Below are 25,271 nucleotides of genomic sequence, written 5' to 3'. Positions count from 1 at the left end.
ACCTAGGACTCTCCTAGCAGAGGATTACAATAGCTAAAAACCTAGATACATATAGGATGAGGCTAAATGAAAGGATCTTCAGGATGTGGAAACAAGAGATTAGTATCACGTGATTGTTGTTCTTAATGTACTATGCTATTTCTCTTCCCTTTTGTTGCCCTTTGGTTAATCTCATATTTTTATAGTATCTGACTTTTTTACCTGGTATATTGTATATACGTTCATTTGTTTATTTGAAATAGGAAAGGGAAGAGGGGAAAACAAGATGATTGGGAGGGGGTGGGGGAGGGAAATGGGGACAAAAACATGAGAGGAGATGTCAATGTGTGAGAAGTGATGTACCCTCTGTCTGGCAAATGTAATTGTGATACCTCTATACGTTACAATAAAAAAAAATAAACTAGTTGAAAAAAAAAAGATGTCAAGATGATCCATCTAAAAGTTTGCCTCTTCTGGTGATGCTAATACAATTAGTTTTGAACAAATATGTGCCATTTATTATATTTCAGAAGTACTGATCTCATTAGTAGTATTATTTAAAAACGGAAATGTATTATGTGCATGAGGCATAACACAGTTTACAGTAACAGTCTGCATAATTTTATGAAAATCATAATTTGTAATACTCTGATTTTTTTTTTGCCAGTCGTGAGCTTGAGCTCTGTCCTTGGGCTTTCCTCAAGGCTAGCACTTTATCACTTGAGCCACAGCACCACTTTTCACTTTCTTTTTTATGAACCCCAGTCTCCATGAATGCTAGGCAAGCACTCTACCACTAAGCCAAATTCCTGGCCAATACTATGAAATTTTCATAGCAACATCATTCACTATTGTAATCTAATCTAATCTAATCTAATCCTATGCTAATAGATCAGATAACAGTAATACAAATTTGATTAAAAACAAAACAAAACCAAAAAAAAACAGAAAGAGCCTGGGAACATTGCCTCGTGGTAAGAGTGCTCACCTAACATGCACTAAGCCCTGGTTCAAATCCTTGGTACCACATACAAAGAAAAAACTGGAAGTGGTGCTGTGGCTCAAGTAGTAGAGCACTAACCTTGTTAGAAAGCCTAAGGACAGTGCCCAGGCCCTGAGTTCAAGCCCCAGGACTGGCAACAAACAAACAAACAAAAGCAGATATTTCACAGAGAAGCCTATTGACTCATTATGTTTGCAATACTGCAGAGGTAAGGTAGATTTGCTATTGGTCCTGTTATTTCCCCTAGAGTCATTCATGACCTGCTCAATTTCTCATTACTGTGATAATGGCTGCATCCAGATGCTAAATACTCCAGGGGAATTCCAATATAGTGTTGAAGACTCTGAACACTTCATCCCCCAAGAATGTAGGAACCCAAGAGAAAACAGACCTTCTGACACTGGTAAAGTTGTGGAAATGTGTGATAAATCAAGGATCAAAATGAGAGGTCACAGATTCTTAAAGGTATTGTGCCTCTCCTAGTGAGTCTCTGCCTCTCACTCTCCAATACAGAAATTCATACATTAAAAGATTACCATAAAGTAAAATTTAAAAAACATCACCATAAAGCCTGGAAAGACAAATAAGGATTAACACTACCAAACTATGTTCAAACATAAAGTGAGACATAAACTATTCTAGATGAAAACCAATGAGAAACAGAAAGATATCTAAGAATCACTTGCAAAGTATATTCTTCTGAAAAGATGGGAAGAAATATTTAGTCCTTATGGTAATGGTTTTCTCATTTTCTTTTATTTCCATTTCTCTTCATTCTCTACCTTTCCACAGTTTTTATTTCATATTTATTTAAAAAATAACTACTGTTAGCCGGGTATGGTGGCTCATGCCTGTAATCGTAGCTACTCAGGCGGCTGAGATCTGAGGATCGAGGTCCAAAGCCAGTCTGGAGGTCCAAAGCCAGTCTGGGCACTCTTATCTTCAAATTAATCACTAGAAAACTGGAAGAGGCACTGTGGCTCAAGGGGTAAGGTGATAGCCTTGAGATGAAGAGCTTAGGGATAGCGCCCAGGCCCAGATTTCAAGACCCACCAAAAAAAAAAAAAAAAAAAAAAAGAATAACTACTGAGTTTGGATGGACCATATAGATGAATCACCAACTTTTTAAGGAAATATGAAATTTAAAATCGAAACTAATGAATTTTAACTGCAGGATGACAGCCAAGTAAATTAGGGTATAAACTAAAAGTTTTAGCCATTAAAAATATGAATCATTGGGGCCGGGAGTTTGGCCTAGTGGTTAAAGTGCTTGCCTAGCATGCATGAAGACCCGGGTTCGATTCCTCAGTACCACATACATAGAAAAAGCCGGAAGTGGTGCTGAGGCTCAAGTGGTAGAGCTCTAGCCTTGAGAAAGTCCAAGGACAGTGCTCAGGCCCTGAGCTCAAGCCCAGGACTGGCAAAAAAAAAAAAAAATATATATATATATATATATATATGAATCATAGTATTTTAACCAAAAGAATGTCAATAATTCTTTGTAAAATGACTAGCACCTAGTTTTGCTATTAAAAATGCAAAACCAGTCTGCTTCAGTACCATAGGAATATATAAATTATGCCTGAAAAAAATAAAATTTACTATTCTGCTTATTTTGCCAAAATATATAATTCTTAGATATTTCTTATTCTAATAAGGAGCAAATGACACAAAGTGAGAACATTAAATGTAAATCCTTTTATTTACTTTTTCTGATAGTGGTAAGGTTTGAACTCACAGCCTAATGCTTGCTCACCTTGCTTACTTGGCTAGCACTCCAACACTTGAGCCACATCTCCAGCTGTTTTTTTTTAATCTTTTTAAATGTAATTTTATTGCTATTATTTAGGTGATATACAGAGGGGCTACCATTTCATAAATCAGATAATGACTACATTTCCTTTTTGGACAATTCACCCCTTTGCCTCATGTCCCTGCGTACAAGTTGCATAGTTGATTTACCACAATGTACCAGAATACCATGAATATTTGTCCTCCCCCAATTTCTGTGCCCATTTTGTTCCCTCTAAATAGAAAAAACAAAAACAAAAACAAAAGCAACACCACCAACAACTGAAAACTACCCATGTTTTCATTTTCCGGAACTCATATTTTAAAACAGTATTTTACATGTTCAGAGGAGTTATATCACTGGTTTCTTCTCCTAGAGTATCATCCTTTATGTATGAATGCCTAGAATCCTGTATAAATTACCATATCCAATTGTATTTTAGATCTAGATTCTGCAAACAAGCTGTCTCTCTGAGCTTGGCTTACCTTATTATCATGATTTGTTTTAGGTCCATTTCAGAATACATGACATAATCTTATTCTTTCAAATGGATGAGCAAGATCCCATCATATATTGTACAACACTTTTTGATCCACTTATCTATTGTCGGGCAGCTGAACTGTTTCCATAATTTCATATTGTCGATAATGCAGCAATGAACATGAGTGTTCAAGTGTCTTTAAGGTAACCTGACTTGTAATGTTCTGGGTAAATGCCCAGAAGTGATATGGCTGGGTCATAGAGAAGTTCTATGATTTTTTTTCTTTAGAAACCTCACCCGTTAGATATGCCAACATTGAGAATTTGAACAACAAATGTTCGTGGAGATGGGGGAAAAGGAACCCTATTGTACTATTAGTGAGCAAGTAAACTAGTACAACCACATGGATAGTGGTACAAATCTCTTGCCGCGCATCCTATCTGTATCTGCCTCTGTCTTTCTGACTCAGGATGTACTGGGAGTTGAACTCAAGAGTCTTTCTCTTCCTAAGGCTGGTACCCTAACAAATGAGCCACATACCCCTAGCCTTTCTTCAGCTTTTTATAGTTTTCACTGTAGAGGTCTTTTGCTCCCTTAGGTTGTTTTTTCCTAAATATTTTTGAGGCTATTGCAAATGGAATAGCTTTCTGACTTCCCTCTCTGCTTGTACATTATTGTCATTATTGTCATACAGAATGCTACTGCTTTTTGTGGGTTTTATATGCTGCTAATTTGCCTAAGTTACTCACTGGCTCTAGAACCTAGGGAATGGAGTCTCTTAAGTCCTTTAGATATTAGATCATGTTTGTAAATAGAGATTTTGACTTCTTTCTTCCCCTATGTGAATCCATATTACGTCTTTCTTCTTGCTTTATTTCTCTAACTAGAGATTTGATTTTCGAGACAGTCTCTATACAGCCTATACTGATCGCCAAATAGTCTCCTAATGTATTGTTCTTCCTCCCTCTCAGTCCTGGGAATATTGTCATGCTAAGCCATGATCAGTCCTCAGTATATATCTTAAGGAATTTTTACCTATATTCCAGACTTTCGTTCTTTTTCTTCTGTTTTCTCTCCACTTCACCAATCAGATCATGATAGAGAATTCCTAAAAAACAATGTGACTGTCAAGTATAGATGTCTCTCCAGAGTATGTTAAAATGTATATTTGCAGGCCACTCTTCCAGAGATTAATAATCTGTTTAGGATAGGGCCTCTGAGACTATTTAATAAGCATCTAACTTGGAGATACTTTGCTCTAGGAAGAAGCCTGCATGACTCATGACTTTAGAAGCTTCATTTCTCTCCACTTCAAAGATAATTGTGCTGGGAAACCAAAGTACTTTATTATTGAGCAACAATATACATGGCATTTTCTATTCCTATTATAATTTTACATCTCAGTATCATTTATTCCTTCTTTGAATGAGTTTCCCATATGAACTTTTACTAATAAATAGAAAAAATGAAAATTAGAAAGACCAAACTGAGTTTTCAAAAATTAAATGAATTAAAAATGTTACACTTTGAGATTACATTTTTGTAACTTTGTATGTGTAGGAGTGCATGTGTATGTGTGCATGCACAGGTGTGACGGGCACTTTCCCTGAGCATTTCTTGAACAAGTTTCCTGCCCAGGCTGGGTAGTAATCCTTAGATTCCTAAGTATTTTGGATTTACAGGTGTGAACCATTACCTCCTGGCTATGACAACAGTAAAGCAGTATCATTTTCTATTAATTTGTAAGTTTAAAAGTTAAAATTTTATACTGTTCAAATTTCAGAAGTCTAGACTATCAAACCTTTGAGCATGCTCCTGAAATTGAATCTGATTGCCACCAGGGGAAGTAATGCCAGAGCCTCTGTGACTGAAACAGAAGTTTTCTCTGCCAGACTTCAAGTTTGACCACAAATTTTCAACTACTCCAAAAAAAGCAATATTAGCTTCTTTTCTCTCCTTGAATAAGTTATATATACTTTCTATAGAAAGTTGGAGAAAAAATCACATTAAAACCACCACCACACATTTGTTAATATACTTTACTTTTAGTCTTGGTATAAAAAAGTCAGGAATTAATTCCTATATGTGTGTGCATGACATGTATGTATATATATATATGTTTTATACATATATGTATGTATTTCTATGTATGTACATATTATATACATTTTTGCATATGCATGCATAATATAAATGGGGATTATTAGATTGGCTTATACAATCAAAGGTTGGATGGCTCAGGCTGGAAAGCTGAAGAACTAGATGTGGCTAGTTCAACAAGATGGAGGTTTCATAATAAGAGGACATGATGCAGCCTCTCTGCCCAAGAATAAGAGTTGCTTGTGTAACATTGAAAGGCTGATAGCCGGAAGTTTGGCCTAGTGGTAGAGTGCTTGACTAGCATGCACAAAGACCCGGGTTCAATTCCTTGGTACCACATACATAGAAAAAGCTGGAAGTGATGCTGTGGCTTAAGTGATAGAGCACTAGCCTTGGGAAAGTCCAAGGACAGTGCTTAGGCCCTGGGATTAATCCCAGGACGGGCAAAAAAAAAAAAAAAAGGCTGGGAAGAAGCTGGAGTCTTGTATCTTGGGCAATAGTATTAGCAATAGATAATTTTCTCAGGAAGAGTAGAGACTGTGAGTACAAGAGTGGGAAAGCAGGTGTGTGACACCAAACCTGGCCAGAAAAGCCATTGACAAAACTCAAGAAAGAGAAATAAAAGAAAAAAATTGTCCTGGGATCTGAGATGATAAAACTCAAGAAAGAAATAAAATTGCTCCCTTCAGAGCACCTCTCACCAACCTCTCCTACACAGGCCTTAACAGAAATGACTTGCCTGCAATACTGGCCTAGTTATCCCGTTGCTGGTTGATTCTAGCATTGACTTGAGCTCTACAATTTCTTAAAGTCACGCGCCAAATTGATTTTAAAAGCCTAAGAATGGGGGCCGAGAGTTTGGCCTAGTGGTTAAAGTGCTTGCCTAGCATGCATGAAGACCCAGGTTCGCTTCCTCGGTACCACATACATAGAAAAAAGCTGGAAGTGGTGCTGAGGCTCAAGTGGTAGAGCTCTAGCCTTGAGAAAGTCCAAGGACAGTGCTCAGGCCCTGAGCTCAAGCCCAGGACTGGCAAAAAATAAATAAATAAATAAATAAATAAATAAATAAATAAATAAAACTTAAAAAAAAAAAAGCCTAAGAATGTGGTTCAGTGGTAGAGTGTTTGTCTAGCATGTATGAAACCCTGGGTTCGATTTATTAGTACCACATAAACAGAAAAAAGGCAGAATTGGTGCTGTGGCTCAAGTGGTAGAGCTCTAGCTTTGAGCAGAGAAGGGCTCAGGGATAGAGCCCAAGCCCTGAGTTCAAGGCCCAGGACTAGCACAACAAAGAGTGAGAGGCAGAGGGAGGAAGAAAAGGAGGAAGGAAAGAGAGAAAAAAGGGAGGGAAACAAATTGATTTTGAAATCAACTTTGTAAGAAGACTATAACGCAAAAGTTTTCAAACAAATGCTATGATTTGGCTGGGAGTTTGGCCTATTGGTAGAGTGCTTGCCTAGCATTCATGAAGGCCAGGGTTCAATGAAGGCCAGGGTTCAATTCCTCGGTACCACATGCATAGAAAAAAGCTGGACGTGGTGCTGTGGCTCAAGTGGTAGAGTTCTAGCCTCGAGAAAAGTCCAAGGACAATGCTCAGGCCCTGAGTTCAAGCCTAATGACTGGCAATAAATAAATAAATAAATAAATGCTAAGATTTTTGGCTAAAAATTGAAGTTGGTTATGAAAGAAGTGATAAAGGGTGTTGCTTGGTAATTATCAGTTAGACATATATATATACTGATTCCAGTACAACTGTATTGTTTTAATTGTAGTTTATCTGTAAGTATATTCACCAACCACAGTTATCAGGCTTGTAGTTTTTATATTGTGGGAAAGTTAAAAGGCAGATACCACAGACACAGAATACTGTATAAGAGACAAGAATTAGAAATATTCCAACAAATCCATAAGCATTCTAGTTATGCTCTAAGTTGGCTAGTAGTTTATATTAGTTTATCAAGTCTCTTAGATTTATCACAATTCTTTCAGATTCCTGTGAGATACCACCAAAAACTAGGCATTGCTCTCCCCTGAAGAATTGACTAGCTACAGTTAAGAACTTGGTGTTGGGGACAGACAAGAAAGAGCAGTGGAGGTTCCATTTTCTCAGTATCTTTCCTTCACATATTGGAAGGCCACAGAAATAGAAAAGAAATAGCTGTCAATACTAACTCTATATGAGGTGAGAAGAGGGTGATAAGCAGAGAAGGGGGTGGGAGCTAAAGTCCTCTGAAGGCTCCTTCTCTCTTACGAATTCTTTAATGAAGAGGACAGCCAGACAGAGGATTCTGGAAATTCTCACACAGACATTGGGTTTAATCAATATATAGGGAGTTCCAATAATGTTCTTCTACAGCAAGGGTGAAAGGTCAGGAAAAAGCCATCTTTTGAAGATAAACACAAGAAACAATAATTTCTTTGCTGAAAAAAGTTTAAAAAGAAACCCTCAATACTTAGATGTATTGCAGTTAAGCTACACTGTCAAACCTCATGCACATTTTGTACTTATCATTGTGCAGTATGATTGCTGGTTTCTTCTGCCTAGCTAAAAATATCTTTACATAGAAACAGCAATTTCATAATTTTTTTCCATTTGAATATAGCACTGTCAAGCACCAAACAGGAAATAAAAATGTATAGACAGAATAAACTGAAAACGTAACAGAAAGCAAACACATTCAAATACCATAGGCATGTGCATGCAGTATATAAAAAAGATAGCTGGATTTAGAATGCTATTTTTGTCTGAGAGAGATTATCAACAGATATAAACAGTTTGATCACTAAATGAGCATCTACCATAGTACAAATATGTCTCCTTTAATGAATATCAAGAATATAGATACATTTCTTTTTTTAATATTTTTATTGTAATTAATAAAAGGGTTACATGATATTTGTCATATAGAAGGTACATTAATTCACATACATTGATACCCTTTCACATGTCTTGGTACCCTTTACCCTCCCCCCCACCGCCCCCTCCCCCATCTTGGTTTTCCCCCCTTCCCTATCAAATTTCAAATAACCAAATACAAATAAATTCAATATATCAGATAACAAAGTAAGGTACTGTAACAGTATGAGATACCCAAGGGACAGCAAAGAAGATGAGAGATAACATAGTACATTAAGGACAACAATCATTCGTTATATGGCTTTTGTTTCAGTATAGATACATTTCTTTTAAGATCATGTAGCTCTGGATATCCAAGCACTTGGTATATTTTTTATAGAATATTTATTAAGTACTTACATGCCAGTTAATTGGATAGAACTTTTTTATTTTTTATTTTTATTTTATTTTATTTTTTGCCAGAACTGGGCTTGAGCTCAGGGCCTGAGCACTGTCTTTGGATTTTCTCTAGCTCTACCACTTGAGCCTCAGCACCACTTCCTGCTTTTTTCTATGTATGTGGTACTGAGGAATCGAACCCAGGTCTTCGTGCATGCTAGGCAAGCACTCTACCACTAGGCCAAACTCCCAGGCCAGAACTTTATTTTAAAGGTGATGTACAAAGTGGTTAATTACATAAGTAAGCTGAGTATATTTCCTTTCAAACAGTATTGTCCCCTCCCTTGTTTTCTCCTCCTTTCCTCCCCCTCCTCTCCCCCCCCCCCCACCAAGTTATAAAGTTCATTATCTTGTATCACTGTTGCACTGGTTCACTTTGACCTTTGTCTCAGCATTTCTGTAATTTCCCTTCCTATCCCCAAATCAGATAAACTTATATGCAATATAAAGGGTACCAAAGACTGGGAGCACAGGCTAGTGGTAGATGGTAGAGTGCCCACCTAGCATGCACAAAGCCCTACGTTTGATGCCTTGGTACCACATACTCAGTGAAAGCTGGAAGTGGTGCTGTGGTTCAAGTGGCAGGGCGCTAGCCTTGAGCAAAAAGCATTCAAGGACAGTGCCCAGCCCTGAGTTCAAGCTCCAGGAATGGCAAAAATAAATAAATAAATAAATAAATAAATAAATAAATAAATAAATAAATAAATAAAATAAAATAAAAAAGGGAACCAAAACCAAAAACAGTAACAACAGGGAGTAAACCAAGGGGTGGGGGAGGAATGAGAGAGAAAAAAAAAAAAGAAATAGCTGCATACAGTACACTAAGAACTCCTCACCCTCAGAAAAACCCCTCATTTTCATAATTTGTAGTTTATTTTGATCAGCACCTCTATACATTATAGAGGGGTTACATTGATATTCATATCATTTTTATAAGGTCATACATACATAGCTATTGAGGTATTATGATTGCCTGCTAGAATTATCCTAGACATATACAAATTATTACATACACAGGAAAGCAGATAGTCTATGTTTTCTTGTATCTGGCTTACGTCATTTAACATGATTTTTTTTCCAAGTCTTTCCATTTCTTTATGAATGGGCCAATGTTATTCTTTCTGACAGCAACATAGAATTCCATTATATATATTTACATTTTCTCGAGCCATTTATCCATTGAGGGACATCTGGGTTGCTTCCATGTCTTGGAAACATTTTTTAAAAATGTTGAAATGAACATGGTTGTGCCGGTAGCTTTAGGATGTCCTTGTTTGTGGACATTTGGGTAAATGCCCGGCAGGGGGACATGTAGTTTACTGGGGAACCTTCAACTGTTTTCCAGAGTAGTTGAACAAGTTTACTGTAGTAGTATTCCCTTTCGGCTACATCCTTGTCAGCATCTTTTCTTATTAGGTTTTTTTTATTATTAGTTTTTTTTAATAATGGCCATTCTAACTGGTGTAAGGGGTGATCTCAATGTTGATTTGCATTTCTTTTATGACCAGAGATGTTGAACATTTCTCTGTGTATCTAATGGCAACTCTTTTTTTTCATATATTTTTTATTGTAATTAATAGAAGGGTTACATTATATTCACCAGATAGAAAGTGCATTACTTCACAAACATTGATACCCTTTCTCATGTCTTGGTCCCCATTTCCTCCCCCCACCCTCACCCCTCATCTTGTTTTCCCCCCTTCCCTATCCTATTTCAAATAACCAAATAAGCATATATACAATATATCAGATAACAAGATAAAGTACTGTAACAATATGAGATAACCAAGGGACAGCAAAAGAGATAAGAGATAACTATTTCCTTTTCAGAGAATTCTCTAAGTCACAAGCCACTTGTTAATAGGGTGGTTGAGGATTTGTTTGGGGTGGAGTTTAATTTTTTGAGCTCTAAGTATATTTTAGATATGGGGGCCTTGTCTGTTGTATAGCTAATAAAGATCTTACAGTCTGTGGGCTTTCTACTTATCTTGCTAGTTGTGTCCTTTGCCATTAAACTGCAGCTCTGCAGTTTAAAGTGATCCCATTCCTCCAACCTTTCTTTGATTGGCTGTGTTTTTGGGTCTTTATCAAGAAAGTTTCAACCTGCGCAGAGGAGCCCTAGTGTTTGTCCTGTTCCTTCCTGTAATATTTTCAGGGTATCTGCTTTTACATTAAGGTCTTTGATCCATTTGGAGTTGATTCTGTTGCAGGGTAATATATTAGGATCCAACTTAAATTTTCTACATGTGTATAGCCAATTCTGCCAGCACCACTTGTTGAAGAGGCTTTCTTCCATTCTGTTGTTTTGAGGTTTTTGTTGTTGTTTTTCCCTTTACCAAAGATTAGGTGGCCATTGGTTCATTTCTGGGTTTTCAATTCTATTCCATCAGTCCTCAGTTCTGTTCATGTGCTTGTACAGGATTTGTTACAACAATGTTCACTAACCTTATTATCACAGGCTAAGACATTATACTCTTGGAGATGTTAGTTTGTTGTCAACTAGAGGGGTAGGAAGGAGCGATTACGTCAGAATGCTCTGCAAGTGTAAAACATAGTATAAGGAAGATGATGCTTTATGCAAGCCTGACAAGAAGTATAATCAACAAGATGAGCAGTGATCATGGCATAAGGTGTATTGATCTACAGACATGGCCCTAAAGCATTTTAATATGCCAAGAAGTTTTGACTGTATAGCATACATATTAGGAAGTGAAAATATAGTTAGTTATTGGGGCTGCTCTAACAAAGCATCCCAGACTGAGTGGCTTATGTGATAACTTTTCTCAAATTCTGGAGACTAGAATCTAAGATCAAGGTGTTCAGAGGGTCATTTCTCATAAAGCTTCCTTGGCTTATAGATGTTTATCTACCTGGGTTTTTCACATGGTCTTTTCCCAGTACATACTTTCATTCTTTTATTATATACACATTAATTACAATGGATGAGGGTCCACACTAACAATCTGGTTTTAACCTATCTCTTTTACAGCAATATTTCTATATATGCATATAATGTACTTGGATCTCATATATCTGTATAATGTACTTGTACTTTCTTCCTCATTCTTTTTATCCCCTACCTATTCTACTCCCTTTTGGTGAGAGGATAGGGAACAGGGGCTAGTACTCAGGGCATTGCTTGACTTTTTTTTTTTTTTTTGCTAGTCCTGGGGACTCAGGGCCTGAGCACTGTCCCCGGGCTTTCTCAAGTTTAGTGCTCTACTACTTTAGCCACAGCAGCACTTCTAGCTTTTTCTCTATATGTGGTACCAGGGAATCAAACCCAGAGCTTTGTGCATGCTGGGAAAGCAATCTACTACTAGGCTACACTCCTGGCCCTTGCTTGACTTTTTTGTCTAAGGCTGGTACTCTAGTGCTTGAGCTATGACTCGATTTCTGGTTTTTGCTGAAGAGTATGACTAATATGTCTGCTCAGGCTGGTTTTGAACGGCAATTCTTAGATCTCAACCTCCTGAATAGTTAGGACTTTAGAAATCAGCCACTGGCACCTAGCTTCTTACATAGATGAGTTTCATTGTGAAATTTTCATATGTGCAGCCAATGTACTTCAATGTCATTTACTTTATTTTTTATTATAAAGGTGATGTACTGAGGGGTTATAGTATGTAAGTCAGACAAGGAGTGCATTTCTTTTTGAACAGACACCCCATCTCTTGCTCTCTCCCAGGTTTTCCCTCCATCGCTACTCACAAGTTGTATAGTTGATTTTCAACATACTTCCTAGTAAGTACCACTGCTACCAACAAAAGATAAATAAGAAACCCACAGAATGGGAGGAACGTTTTACCAGTAATGCATTTGTTCACCCAACATTTCTGTGTGCCCCCCTCCTTTCCAAAGACAAAGAAATGAACAATCAAGACAAAAAGAAAAGAAAACAAAAACAGCAAGAAGGAAAAATCTCTTGTTCCCATTTCCTGGAGTTCATTTTGATAAATTTTACATGATCAGATGAGCATAGGTATTATACCTTTGTGTTCCTCTCCTAAGAATATCTTCTTTTGGTCTCACCATTGTGTAAATGCCAAATGTATAATGTATAAATGTATAATTTATCATGTCCCAATGTATTTTATTTCATTTTAATTTTTCCATCCAGTACGTTCACTTGTAGATATATAGGTACATTCTAGCTATCATGAGGGAAACCTTGCAACCTATATTTCTCTAGGTCTGGCTTACTTTGCTTAATATAATTTTTTAAGTCTTTTCATTTCCTTACATATGGTAAAATATTATTCTTTCTGACGAATAAGCAAAATTTTACTGTACATATCACATTTTCTTGATTCATCCATTGAAAGGCATCTGAGCTGATTCCATATCTTAACATGGTAAATAATTCTTCAACAAACATAGTTGTGCTAGTAGCTTTAGTGTGGCCTTGTTTGTGTTCTATTAACAAGAGCTTGTGTTACATTCTCACCAACAAGGTATTAGAGATGTTAGTGTCCCATTTTGGTCATATTTATGCCAGCATTTGTTATTGTTACTTTTCTTGATAATGGCCATTCAAACTGAGGTGAGATGGAATCTCAGTGTTGTTTTGATTTGTTTTTGTGTCCAAAGGACACAGCCAACAAGATAAATAGCCCAAAGAATGGGAGATTTTTTTAAACTAATTATGCACTAGACAAGAGCCTAATATCTAAAGTATACTTAGAACTCAAAAATTTAAGCTGGGTGCTGTGGCTCATACCTGTAATCCTAGCTACTCAGGAGGCTGAGATCTGAGGATCTCAGTTCAAAGCCAGCCTAGGCACTAAAAAGTCAGAGAACCTCTTATCACCAACTAATCTCCAGAAAATAGGAAGGGTGGTAGCTCAAGGGGTAGGGTATAGCCTTCAGCTGAAGAGCTCAGGAATAGCACCCAGTCCCAGAGTTCAAGCCCCATGACCCCGCCCCCAGCCCCTCAAAAAAAAAAAAAAAAAAAAAGAATCACTTGCCTAGCCAGGCTATGGTGGCTCTTATCTCTAATACTAGCTATTCAGGAGGCTAAGACCTGAGGATTGAGGTTCAAAGCCCTGGCTGAAAATGTGTCAGACTATTATCTCCAATAAATTAGCAAACACCAGAAATGGAGATATGGCTCAAGTGGTACAGTGCCAGGCTTGAGTAGAAAAGGCCAAGCAAGAACAGAAAGCAATGAGTTCAAGCCCTACTATCAGCACACAAAACAACAATGAAAAGAATCTCTGGGCTGAATACCTGTGACTCATACCAGTAATTCCATCTACTTAAGAGGCTGAGATCTGAGGATCATGATTCAAAGCCGGCCAGGCAAGGAAAGTCTGGTAGAGTCTCACCTCCAATTAATCACCAAAAAGCCAGATATAGAGCTGTGGCTCATGTCACAGAGCATTAGCCTTGAACACAAAAGCTCAGAGATTATGCCAGGCCCTGTGTTGACACTCCAGGACCAAAACACACAAGAGGAATCACTGGCCTGATACAGTAGCAAACACCAGGAACCATAGGGCTCTGTAGTTTGGGAAGGAAGAAAGATCACGCTCGAGTTTACAACAACATTCCATCTTAGAAATCAAATGGCAGAGCACTAGCCTTGAACATAAAAGCTCAGGGACAGCTCCCAGAACCTGAGCTCCATGACTTCCAAAGGAAGAAAAAAAAAATCTAAGGGCTGGAAATAAAGCTCATTGGTAGAGGGTTTCTTCTCCAGTATTTCAAGGTGATGGAGACAGGAAGGGAAATTATTGGCCTACAGGACATAACTCAGATTCTCAGAACTTCTGACAATTCAGCTCCAGCACCTCAATACAGTCTCATTTCCTGCCTGCCACTGGATAAGAGATATACTACCCACTAGGATTTAGACTTTCTTACGTCGCTGATCATACTGTTTCCTCAGAAAACCAAGCCTTTCCCTTTTCTTCTCCAGTGCAACATCTGTTCAGGTAGAAGTAGTTAAAGGTTGTCATCCCCAGGAAGCTCTAACTTTCTCTTGTAGTGAGTTACTTCCTCCCTGGCCTTCTGAGAACACTGTGTACCTAGCTATTTTCACCAGGAGCTTGCTAACCTTATATTTTATATGCTTGCCACCTCCATGAAACCGTAAATTCTTTGTGGGCGGGTATTGGTTTTCTTCCTTTGTTTCTCAAGTGCTTGATATGATGATTGTTAAATGGAAAGGATTCAACATTTGATAAATATGTAATAATCAGAGTTTACACCTGACAGAACCAAGTGAGGACAGCCTGTGTTTCCTGTGTAATCTCTCTCTTTAACAAAAACATTACAAAGAGATGAACGCAATAAAGTCAGATTTTCCATATTTGGGGCTAAATCTCTCTTATAAAAAGAAACAAGATATTTTTACTAACCAGCAAGGAAAATTCCAGGGAAAAAGCCAGGCAAATCTGCAGAGTTTCCAATCTGTCACCGCTTTAATCCATCTTGTAAATCACTTCCAGTTTAATTCTAAAGGACAAAATAACACTGTCTTCATTTCTTCTTCTATTTAAAACTTAATAAGTGGCTCCCTTTGTCTATCTGATTAAATCCAAATTTCCCAATCTGGTTTTCAAGACCTTCACAGTCTTGGCTGCATTTCACCAGTCCAATCCACTGTCTATATAACTTGTCAGAATTACCAGCCTGAAACACACAAAGGATTATCCATTCTCCTACTTGAAAATACTTTAAGGCTCTACATAATCTAAGATAAAGTTCAGATTGCACACATTTGTTTCACCTTGGTCTTTCTTTTCTGGTATATTCTCTCCTATAGATTACAATATTCAATGAAATTCCCAAGTTATCCACAAATACGGCTTTTTCCTATTTTTGTGTCTTCTGGTGTTCAAGCTGTTCCTGAACTACTTGAGAAATGCTCTCTTCTTTGTCCTAAGAGTTAGCAGTCCCCTACCATCGACATCCAATCTCCCAAGCCTTTCCCACTTTGCTGTTTTAACTGATAATCAGTCTCCATGGGGAATCAGTCTGATATGTCATGCTCTTCACGTATTTGATACAGCTTCACAAAATATGCTACTCTAGGGGCTGGGAGTTTGGCCTAGCGGTAGAGTGCTTGCCTAGCATGCACGAAGACCCAGGTTGGATTCCTCAGTCCCACATACATAGAAAAAAGCCAGAAGTGGTGTTGAGGCTCTAGTGGTAGAGCTCTGACTTTGAGAAAGTCCAAGGACAGTGCTCAGGCCCTGAGCTGAAGCCCAGGAGTGGCAAAAATAAATAAATAAATAAAAATATGCTATTCTATTCCATGTAAGTATTATGTCTGTTTTGTTATCTACTTTGCATCTTTAAAAATATATGCCTAGGGGGGCTGGGAGTTTGGCCTAGTGGTAGAGTGCTTGCCCAGCATGCACAAAGACCCGGGTTCAATTCCTCGGTACCCCACATACATAGCAAAAAGCCGGAAGTGGTGTTGAGGCTCAAATGTTAGAGCTCTAGCCTTGAGAAAGTCCAAGGACAGTGCTCAAGCCCTGAGCCCAAGGCCAGGACTGGCAAAAAAAAAAAAAATATATATATATATATATATATATGCCTATATCCTACATCTACATTGTAGTTTCTTTTGGGGGTAGGGGTGTCATGGAGCTAGATCTCCACATGGGCACTGTCCCTGAGTTCTTCAGCTCAAGACTACCACTCTACCCCTAGGCCTGGGTGTTGTCCCTGAGTTCTTCAGCTCAAGGCTACTACCATACCCTTGAAGGAAGCTCTACTTCCCATTTTCTAGAGGTTAAATTGGATAAGAGTCTTAGGTCCTTTTGTGCCCCGGCTGGCTTTGAACCTTGATCCTCAGATTTCAGCCTCCTGAGTAGCTAGGATTACAGGTGTGAGCCACCACACTTGGCCTACACTGTACTTTTTAGTAAAAATTCTTCAAAAGATCTGTTTGTACATGTTGCTTCTTTTATCTTTGGAGCTAGTACACTATTCTTGAAATGTTCTATTTATCATCTTGAATTCACAAACCATTTCATTTAGTGAAATACTGCTTGCTATTTGGCCCATATCCCTCCTTTGACTTCTGGGACACCAATTTTCTACTTCTCACCTCTATCTTTTGTCAGGTCTTCTTCCAGCTTCTTTGCTTTAAGCTGCTTGTTCCAACGGCTACTTATTAGTAGAAGTACTCAGGATTTAGCCTTCCTCATCTGTCTTCCCAGCATGAGCTCTGATTTATAATTTCATGGTGCCTAATTTTACCAGATTAACAAGAGATATGTTTGCTTTGACATTTCGACATTTCCCGCAACCCCTGATCTATATGTATCACATTCTTATTAAGGTCTACTGGTGGATGAAGAATGCATGCCAAAGCCAGTTACCAGTCACTCATGCCTATAAGGCCTCTCTATTTAAAAGTCTGAGACCTGGAGGATTGTAGTTCAAAGCCAGCCTGGGCAGAAACTCCATCTCCAAAATAATAATAATAATAATAAAAAAGCTAGACTGCAGGTGTGGCTCAAGTCATAAAACACTAGCTGACTAAGCCAAGCCAAGCAAGCTCAAAGCCTTTAGTTAAAATCCTGGCAGTGGGAGACAAAAAAAAAAAAAAAAAAAAAAAAAAAAAAAAAAAAAAAAAAAAAAGCTTGCTAAACTTACATCAAAGCCAAATTTTTTATTTTTTTTTTCCTCTTAAAAGTAGCATCTATCCTACCTGTCCTCCTTTTGGTAAATGATCTTCTATTTCATCTACACAGATGACAATTAAAGGAGGAAACTCTGGGCTCTGGGCCTGGGCATTATCCCTGAATTCTTCAGCTCCAGGCTACTCGTTGAGCCACAGTGCCACTTCCAATTTTCTGGTAGTTAATTGGAGATAAGAGTCTCACAGACTTTTGTGCCAAGGCTGGCTTTAAACTTGGTTCCAAAGATCTCAGCTCCTGAATAGGATTACAGGTGTGAGCCACCTAGTCTGACTAGGAAGAACATTTTAAATAAAGGGAATAACAATGATAGGCAAAGAAAAAAGTGAGGGAACATTAAAAGAACTAAAAAGAAAGCTATCTGATCAGGTCAAGCTAGGGTGATCAAGAGGATGTACTATGTCATCTCTCATTTCTTTTGTTGTCCCTTGGTTATTTCATATTGTTACAGTATTTCTCCTGGTTATCTGATATATTGTATATATGCATATTTGGTTATTTGAAGTCATCCAGGATATTGAAACATAAGCCATATAATGAATGATTGTTGTTCTTAAGGTACTATGTTATCTCTCATCTCTTTTGCTGTCCCTTGGTTATCTCATATTGTTACAGTATCTCACTTTGTTACCTGATATATAGGATATATTTGTATTTGGTTATTTGAAATAGGATAGGGAAGGGAGGAAAACAAGATGAGGGGTTGGGGTGGGGGGAGGGAAATGGGGACCAAGACATGAGAAAGGGTATCAATGTATGTGAAGTGATTCACCGTCTATCTGGCAAATATAATGTAACCCTTCTATTAATTACAATAAAAATTATAAAAAAAAGAGGAAGAGGTTTAGGTGATAGATCAGAGCACAACATAATGGGTCCAGAAGTTTATATACTTTACTCTGAAACTGTAACACAGAGGTTTTAATAAAAAATTGTTTTTTTAAGTTTATTCTGGCTGCTGTGTGAAGAGTGAAACACTGGAGAAGAAGAGAAAGCAGTTAGTGAAGAGAGGCTGTCACAGAAATCAAAACAATGGTAAATATGGTTAGGGATGCAACTTTGTAGGCTGTGTAGATTGGATCTGGACATCAAATCAGAGCCAAGGGCTTTGTTGTTTTAGGTTACTATTAAGAGAACGGGAAGTCGGGGTTGATTTCCCAGGTTGGGTATTGCGCGGGTGCCACTGTTTATTCACTGAGAGAAGTAGTGCAGTTTGAGGTTTCCGTGAGCTACCTGGAGGAGTCTGATTCGGGATATGTTCACGTTGAGATTTTGGGTACCTGTAGAGTTGGTACTGGGGCTGTAGTTTGGAGATTCTGGGTACCTGTAGGGTTGGTACTGGGGCTGTAGTTTGGAGATTCTGGGTACCTGTAGGGTTGGTACTGGGGCTGTAGTTTGGAGATTCTGGGTACCTGTAGAGTTGGTACTGGGGCTGTAGTTTGGAAATTTTCAGTGTGCCGATGACCACCAGACTGGATGTTATCACTCAGGGCTCTCTGGTCTGGACTCCAATGCCAAAATAAACAGCTCTGATAGAAGCTGGTTGCGGTGGCTCACGCCTGTAATCCTAGCTACTCAGGAGGCTGATATCTGAGGATCAAGGTTCAAAGCCAGCCCGGGGAACTAAAGGACCCGAGACTCTCATCTCCAATTAAACTCTAGGAAACGGGAAGTGGGGCTTGGCTCCAGGGTAGGGCGGTAGCTTTGAGCTGAAGAGCTTAAGGACCCAGGCCCAGAGTTCAAGCCCCATGACCCACAGGATAAAACAAACAAACAAACAAACAAAAAACATAAAAACAAACAAACTGTGGTAGATGGCAGGCCGGGGTGTAGGGGGGAGGGCATCTAGCTAGGGGTTTCTGACTATTATCACGACAGGGCTCTTTTCAACCCCTTTAATAGAACTCTCCCGACACACAGGACTCCTCGCAGTTTAGCAACTCATTAATTGGTCCATCACAACCAATCCCAACAAGTCAAAAAAAGAGAAAGAAAATAGCTCTTTAGAGTCAACTCACTCCCCCTAGGTTAACATGAGCTCACGAACTGATTCATACAGGTCAACCGCAAGCTCAAACATTCCTCCTCGTAGATAACTTCTTGGAAGGCACAGCGTCTTTCTTGTCCGCACCCCAAGCATCGCAGAGCGGCCGGAGGGTGACAGCAGGAAGCTGACCAACAGAGGAAAGCGCGCCGGCGCCCGGAGCCCCACCCTACGGCGTGGGCGTGTCATCGCGCATGCGCCACTTGTCTTCGGCTCGCTCCGGGAGGAGGCCGCTCCCTGGTGCACATGCGTAGTACGGGTGGTTGGGGGGGCGGGGCGGAGGGCTGCGCGCGCCTGTGTGTTCGTTCTTTGACGCTGTCAATAAAGTTTTTAGCGACCAGGCTTCCTCTTTCCTTCGGCAAGATGGCGGAGTACGACCTGACCACTCGAATCGCGCACTTTTTGGATCGCCATCTGGTCTTTCCGCTCCTGGAGTTTCTCTCGGTGAAGGAGGTGAGAGGGCTTCGGGCGCGTGGCGGGCGTGGGAGCGGGTGAGGGGCGCGGCGGGGTCCGGCGGCGGCGGCGGGGTGAGGTGGTGCGGGGAGGTTGGAGGCCTGGCGCACGTGCGAGGCGGCCGGCGGCGGGGCGGCGTTTGGGCCGGTGAAGGACAGAAGGCCAGAGGGGCCGGAGGTGGGCACCTCAAGCCGGGGCGGCGGCGGGGTCCTGACGAGCGGCCGCCGCGGCCGAGCCTCGTGCCGGGGAGGCCCGGGGACCCCAGGGAAATGGCTGACCGCGCGGCCGCGGCCTGGCCTAGGCCGGCCTGGTGAAAACCGTGTTCCGGGGCTCGGCGGGAAGTGGGCTTGGGTTTGAGTTGTTACAGGCGGAATCTTTTCAAAAAATAAAAGAAGGTTTTTTGTTTTGTTTTGGAAAGGGGCGGGGAGAACTCCTAGGGAGTTGTGAATTCCTGATCAGGAGTCGTTTGCTACCCGGCTGTTGGTCGACAGCCATAGATCCTTCACCGAAATGTGGTGGTGCAGTCTGTGACTGTGTGTGCAGCGGAGCTCACGTTGCTTGAATTGGTCATTCTTGAGAGAACCTCGCAGAAGCAGGCGTAGTTCTGGAACTTGTGAAAACAGGTGTCAGCCCCCCCTCTAAAGAATGGTCGGGTTAAAACCAACACGAGGTTTTAGGTATGCATTTAGGCCAGAGGAAAATGGGTGCGTTTTTATAATTGCGGTGACAGTACAGTAATTGAAAAGAGTTGGGATTTTTTTGTCCAGAAAATTAAATGAATTCTTTTTCTACCAACGAAGTATTTTGTGTGTCACAACAGCAGAAAGGCAACAAAACACCTTACTAATGTATACTCATTTGTTTTTAATAACTTTTTAAAGTTACCTATTACAATTCGTAGTGCAGAATTCTCTCTAAAACATAAACAACCTTAGAGTTGCTGATGTTAGGAAACCTAAATGAATGGCAAGTGTCAACAGTGTCTTTCCAAGATGACATGACTATCTTGAAAAGATACACTTTTGCCTTTATTTTTAATGCCTATATTTAATTATTTTCTGTTTTATCTGACTTATAAAAGGGCTTGTATAAAAATTCACAGTCAGGGCCGGGAGTTTGGCCTAGTGGTAGAGTGCTTACCTAGCATGCACGAAGACCCGGGTTCGATTCCTCGGGACCACATACATAGAAAAAAAGCTGGAAGTGGTGCTGAGGCTCAAGTGGTAGAGCTCTAGCCTTGAGAAAGTCCAAGGACAGTACTCAGGCCCTGAGCTCAAGCCCAGGACTGGCCCCCCCCCCCAAAAAAATATGTATATATATTCATAGTCACTCAAGAGCATACAGTTTCAAAAAATGTCCAGTTGTTGTTACATTGCTTTGTAAGGATACACTCAAATTAATGGTGAAATGCAGGCATTCTGTGATATTTTATTATCTTTGGTAAAACTCTTCTCACCCTTTCCCTTTTTGGAAAAGTGAGGAAAAATATGCTGTATTTGAAATACTTCTGGGTTAGTTGGAATTCATATTTTATTCTTTACACTTTATTTTTCAAGACAGAAGGGGAAAGGGTATAGATTAGGTTTTCTTAATGCAAGTTCAAAACTATGAATAAATCGGGGAAGTGTTTAGTGTGTCTGCCTTCTTGGAGGGAATGTTAGTAAAACGGCTTTAATGCATCAATAAGACATTCTGTGGTGTTTATTTAATAACTAAGTACTGGAGCTGTAGAAATGTGAGAAATACAAGTTATAACTCGGGCATTTCATCATTAAAAAAACTCAAATCCTTTAAAACTAAATGTAAGTCCAAAAATAATGTATGTTAGAAAGTATTGGCAAAGTGCTGTACAAGTTAAACATTTTGTTACTTTCAAAGGGGACAACTTCTTTAAAGAGGTGGGTTTTGATAAGGTAATGTTCATTATTCATAAGAATATTGTACTAGGACTATAATTAGATAAATTAGTAGTATTTTGGAATATAAACTCCAGAGAACAGGAACTTGTTTTGCTGCTGTGTTCTCAGCGTGTGAAAAAAGACTGATGTAAAGGTTTTTAATGACTGGTAGTTACATGATTATATGTTTATGTCTCACTGTTTTTATTTTGAGAAGTGGAAGGACACGATGACACCGTACAGAAACTCTGGGCTCTGGATTTGAACTTGGATTAAAATTCTGCCTTTAACACCCAGTAACCCCGCTTAAAAAGCAGGCTATTTCACCTCTTAACCGAGTCTTTTCTCATGAACACAATATTACTATCTACCAGTCAGGGATATGTTAGAGAAATTATATGAGCATATATATATATATATATATATATATATATATATTTAGCAGGTCAGTAAGCAAAATGATCAAGAAGATGAAAAAAGGTTGTGAAGGGAATTGAGTGATGGGAACAGGGTGGATGAGTGCAAAAAGGAACAAGGGGTAAATATAGCAAGAAGACTGAATTATACCACCCTATGCGGTAAAGGAAGTGGGAAATGTGAAATGATTCTGGGTGAATGCTGAAAGGCGTGACTGATAGAGAAGCACTGGAGACACATAAACATATTAAATTGTAATTTATTTATTTACTTATTTTTGGTCCAGTAGTGGGGCTTGAACTCTGGGCCTGGGCACTGTCTCTTCAGCTCAAGGCTACTGCTCTACAACTTTGAGCCACAGCAGGACTTTCTGTCTTCTGGTAGTTAATTGGAGATAAGAGTCTCAGGACTCCAGTCTCCTAGGCTGGCTTTGAACTGTGATCCTCAGATCTCAGCCTCCTGAGTAGCTAGGATTATAGGTGTGAGCCACTGGCACGGGGGCTTAAATTATAACTTTGTACAGCCTTTTACTTTTTAAAAACCACTTAGCTCTTTGGGGATAATTAAGTACTTAAGTATTGCTACTTGTTTTCTAAAAAGAGGTAAGGCCAACCTGTAAGGGAGAGGAGTAGAGCAAAGGGTTTGGTACCTCAGGGGGGAAAAAAAATAGAAGTGGCAGATAACTGAGGAAACTGACCAAAGACAAACATTTTTAGTGGATGATCTTAAAGATTATTGTAACAGAGGAGTAATGTAAGGTTATGAGTAGTATAAACATGTTTGAGGGTTATTTGTAGATATCATTTACAGATTAGTAGAAAAGATTATCTAAAGAAAAGTACATATAATATTTTGATTACTTTCGAAACATTTTCCAGTTGTGCTTAGCCAGAATCTAAAAAATAGAAGACATTTTTCTCCCAGAGATAGTTTGACATTGACTTGTATGTGAACCAAAAGAATTGGTGTCTGAATTGAGGCTAAAGAGAAAAATCTTTGAAATAGCTAAGTGATATACAGAATAAGGTAGAAAATGATACCAAAAAGGATGATGAAAGAATTGGGAAGGGCAGAAGGTATCATGAAAGATGCCAAATGATATGTATTGGTAGAATGTATTTGGGAATTCTAACAATGAGCACTTACAAACATGTGAAGTTAGAAAGTTAATTTTATGCTCCAATTAAGTGACATGTATTTACTGAAACAAAACCTTTTTTTCATGTTGTAATGGAATTGGCTATTGTGAGTAGAGCTGATATGGACATTAAAAAAATATTTTTCTGGGGCCAGGAGTTTGGCCTAGCGGTAGAGTGCTTCCCTAGCATATACGAAGACCGGGGTTTGATTCCTCGGTACCATATGCATAGAAAAAAATGCCGGAAGTGGAGCTGGGGCTCAAGTGGTAGAGCACTAGCCTTTAGAAAGCCGAAGGACAGTGTTCAGGCCCAGAGCTCAAGGCCCATACTGGCAAAAAAAAAGGAGAACAAGAAGAAGACGGAGAAGGGGAAGAGGAAGTAGAAGGAGAAGAAGAAAAGAAATAATAATATATATAGCTTTCTAATACTTTAATACTTTTGGGCACTTAATAACAGGCTCCCATTTTGTATAGCACGGTGAGCCAGTATGAGGCCCTGGGTTCAAACCCTGGCACTGGCAAAAAAAAAAAATCAGAAGTGGGGCCGGGTGCCAGTGAGTCACACCTGTAACACCAGATACTCAGGAGGCTGAGATCATGGTTCAAAGCCAGCCTGGGCAAGAAAATCCATGAGATTTACCTCCAAAGTGGTAGAGTGTCAACCTTGAGCTGAAGAACTCAGGAACAGTGCTCAGGCCTAGAGTTCAAGCTCCATGACCTACCCCTAAAAAAGTGGTAATGGCTTTAGTTTGTAATTGACTTTATTTTCAAATTTTTAGATAACCAGAGTACTCTTATTGTCTCTGAGTTAAATGGTTGCTGTATTGATTTGCCTTTCCTTTTGTATGAAAGTAAGGTTAATAGTTTATAGTATTTATTGAAAGAAATGTTTCATGTAGTGCATTTCCAAGTAAACTCATCTTGATATTCATCAATTAATTTGAAGAACTCAAATATATTTATTAAAAAGTAATTTTCTTTTGCAGATATATAATGAAAAAGAATTACTTCAAGGGAAATTGGATCTTCTCAGTGATACCAACATGGTAGATTTCGCTATGGATGTGTATAAAAACCTCTATTCTGATGACATTCCTCATGGTAAGTTTTGTCATTAAAAGCTTGGGACCATGTTTTGTGATTCATAAATTGCTTTAACTCAGAAACTTTAAGAACTGAAAGTTGAGAGTTTTGGTTACTTTTTCAGTTAGTGTATTCTGAGACTTGGACCATCCTGTATAACCTTCATTTCCTCCTGCATTCTCTAAAACTAGCATTTAACCCTTCCAGTGAAAATTTCTTAGAAATGCAAATGGGTTAGGCTTTATCACCTCCTCCTCATTATTATTATTATAGTAAAGTTGATGTACCATAAGTCATGTAATAAGTTTATTTTTGAACAGTGTCACCCCTTGTTTTCTCTCAGTTTTGGCTCCTTCCCCTCCAGGAGTTTGTGTAGGTCATTTTCAACATGTGTCGACTGAGTAACATTGTTACCTTAGTTTACTATTTGTCCCGTCATAATAAGTTTATTTTTGAACAGTGTCACCCCTTGTTTTCTCTCAGTTTTGGCTCCTTTCCCTCCAAAAGTTTGTATAGTTCATTTTCAACATGTGCCTACTGAGTATCATTGTTACCTTAGTTTACTATTTGTCCCGTCATACCTGTGCTCTCCCTTATCCTCTCCAGAACAAAAGTTAACATACAAGACAGGGTACAGAAATAAAAATAGCAACAAAAGGGGGGTTTAATTTATCATTTCCAAGTGTAAATTTTTGTTTTACTATCTATTATGTTTACATTTAAATTTATAGGCACATACTAATTATTACAAATGGAGGGAAACATGCATCCTATGTTTATTTTGGTCTGGCTTACTTCAAAGATATAATTGATATAATTTTTTCCAATTGTTGAAAGCTTTACGTTCCATTTGGAAAACTAGGAAATGGGATGGATTTCCCGCCTCTTTCTGCAATAAATGAATTTAGAGACTTCTCTAAATTAGCTCAGA

General features: G+C 39.0%; 1 protein-coding gene and 1 long non-coding RNA gene across 4 annotated transcripts in view; one reads left to right on the top strand and one right to left on the bottom strand.

The window, feature by feature from the left end:
• Positions 1-19,634, bottom strand: part of LOC150059125 (uncharacterized) — a 71,263-nt gene extending 51,629 nt beyond the window's left edge. For 2 of the 3 annotated variants that reach the window (XR_016536688.1, XR_016536687.1), the window contains exons 1-4: positions 19,365-19,634; positions 16,713-16,854; positions 15,013-15,109; positions 4,291-4,363 (exon numbers count right to left, since the gene is read on the bottom strand). This is a non-coding gene — a long non-coding RNA (uncharacterized LOC150059125). The remainder of the gene's footprint in view (positions 1-4,290; positions 4,364-15,012; positions 15,110-16,712; positions 16,855-19,364) is intronic. The other variant, XR_016536689.1, reaches the window with a different exon arrangement.
• Positions 19,635-19,714: 80 nt separating this feature from the next.
• Positions 19,715-25,271, top strand: part of Eif3e (eukaryotic translation initiation factor 3 subunit E) — a 32,565-nt gene continuing 27,008 nt past the window's right edge. The window contains exons 1-2 of the mRNA XM_090339265.1: positions 19,715-19,804; positions 24,244-24,358. Coding sequence (XP_090195391.1) covers positions 19,715-19,804; positions 24,244-24,358 — 205 coding nt within the window. The remainder of the gene's footprint in view (positions 19,805-24,243; positions 24,359-25,271) is intronic.

This window comes from Megascapheus bottae, chromosome 9, assembly GCF_031878675.1.
Source record: "Megascapheus bottae isolate mThoBot1 chromosome 9, mThoBot2.hap1, whole genome shotgun sequence".
Taxonomy (NCBI): domain Eukaryota; kingdom Metazoa; phylum Chordata; class Mammalia; order Rodentia; family Geomyidae; genus Megascapheus; species Megascapheus bottae.
Note: the sequence above shows the minus strand (reverse complement) of the source record. Positions and strands in the feature narration are given on the sequence as shown.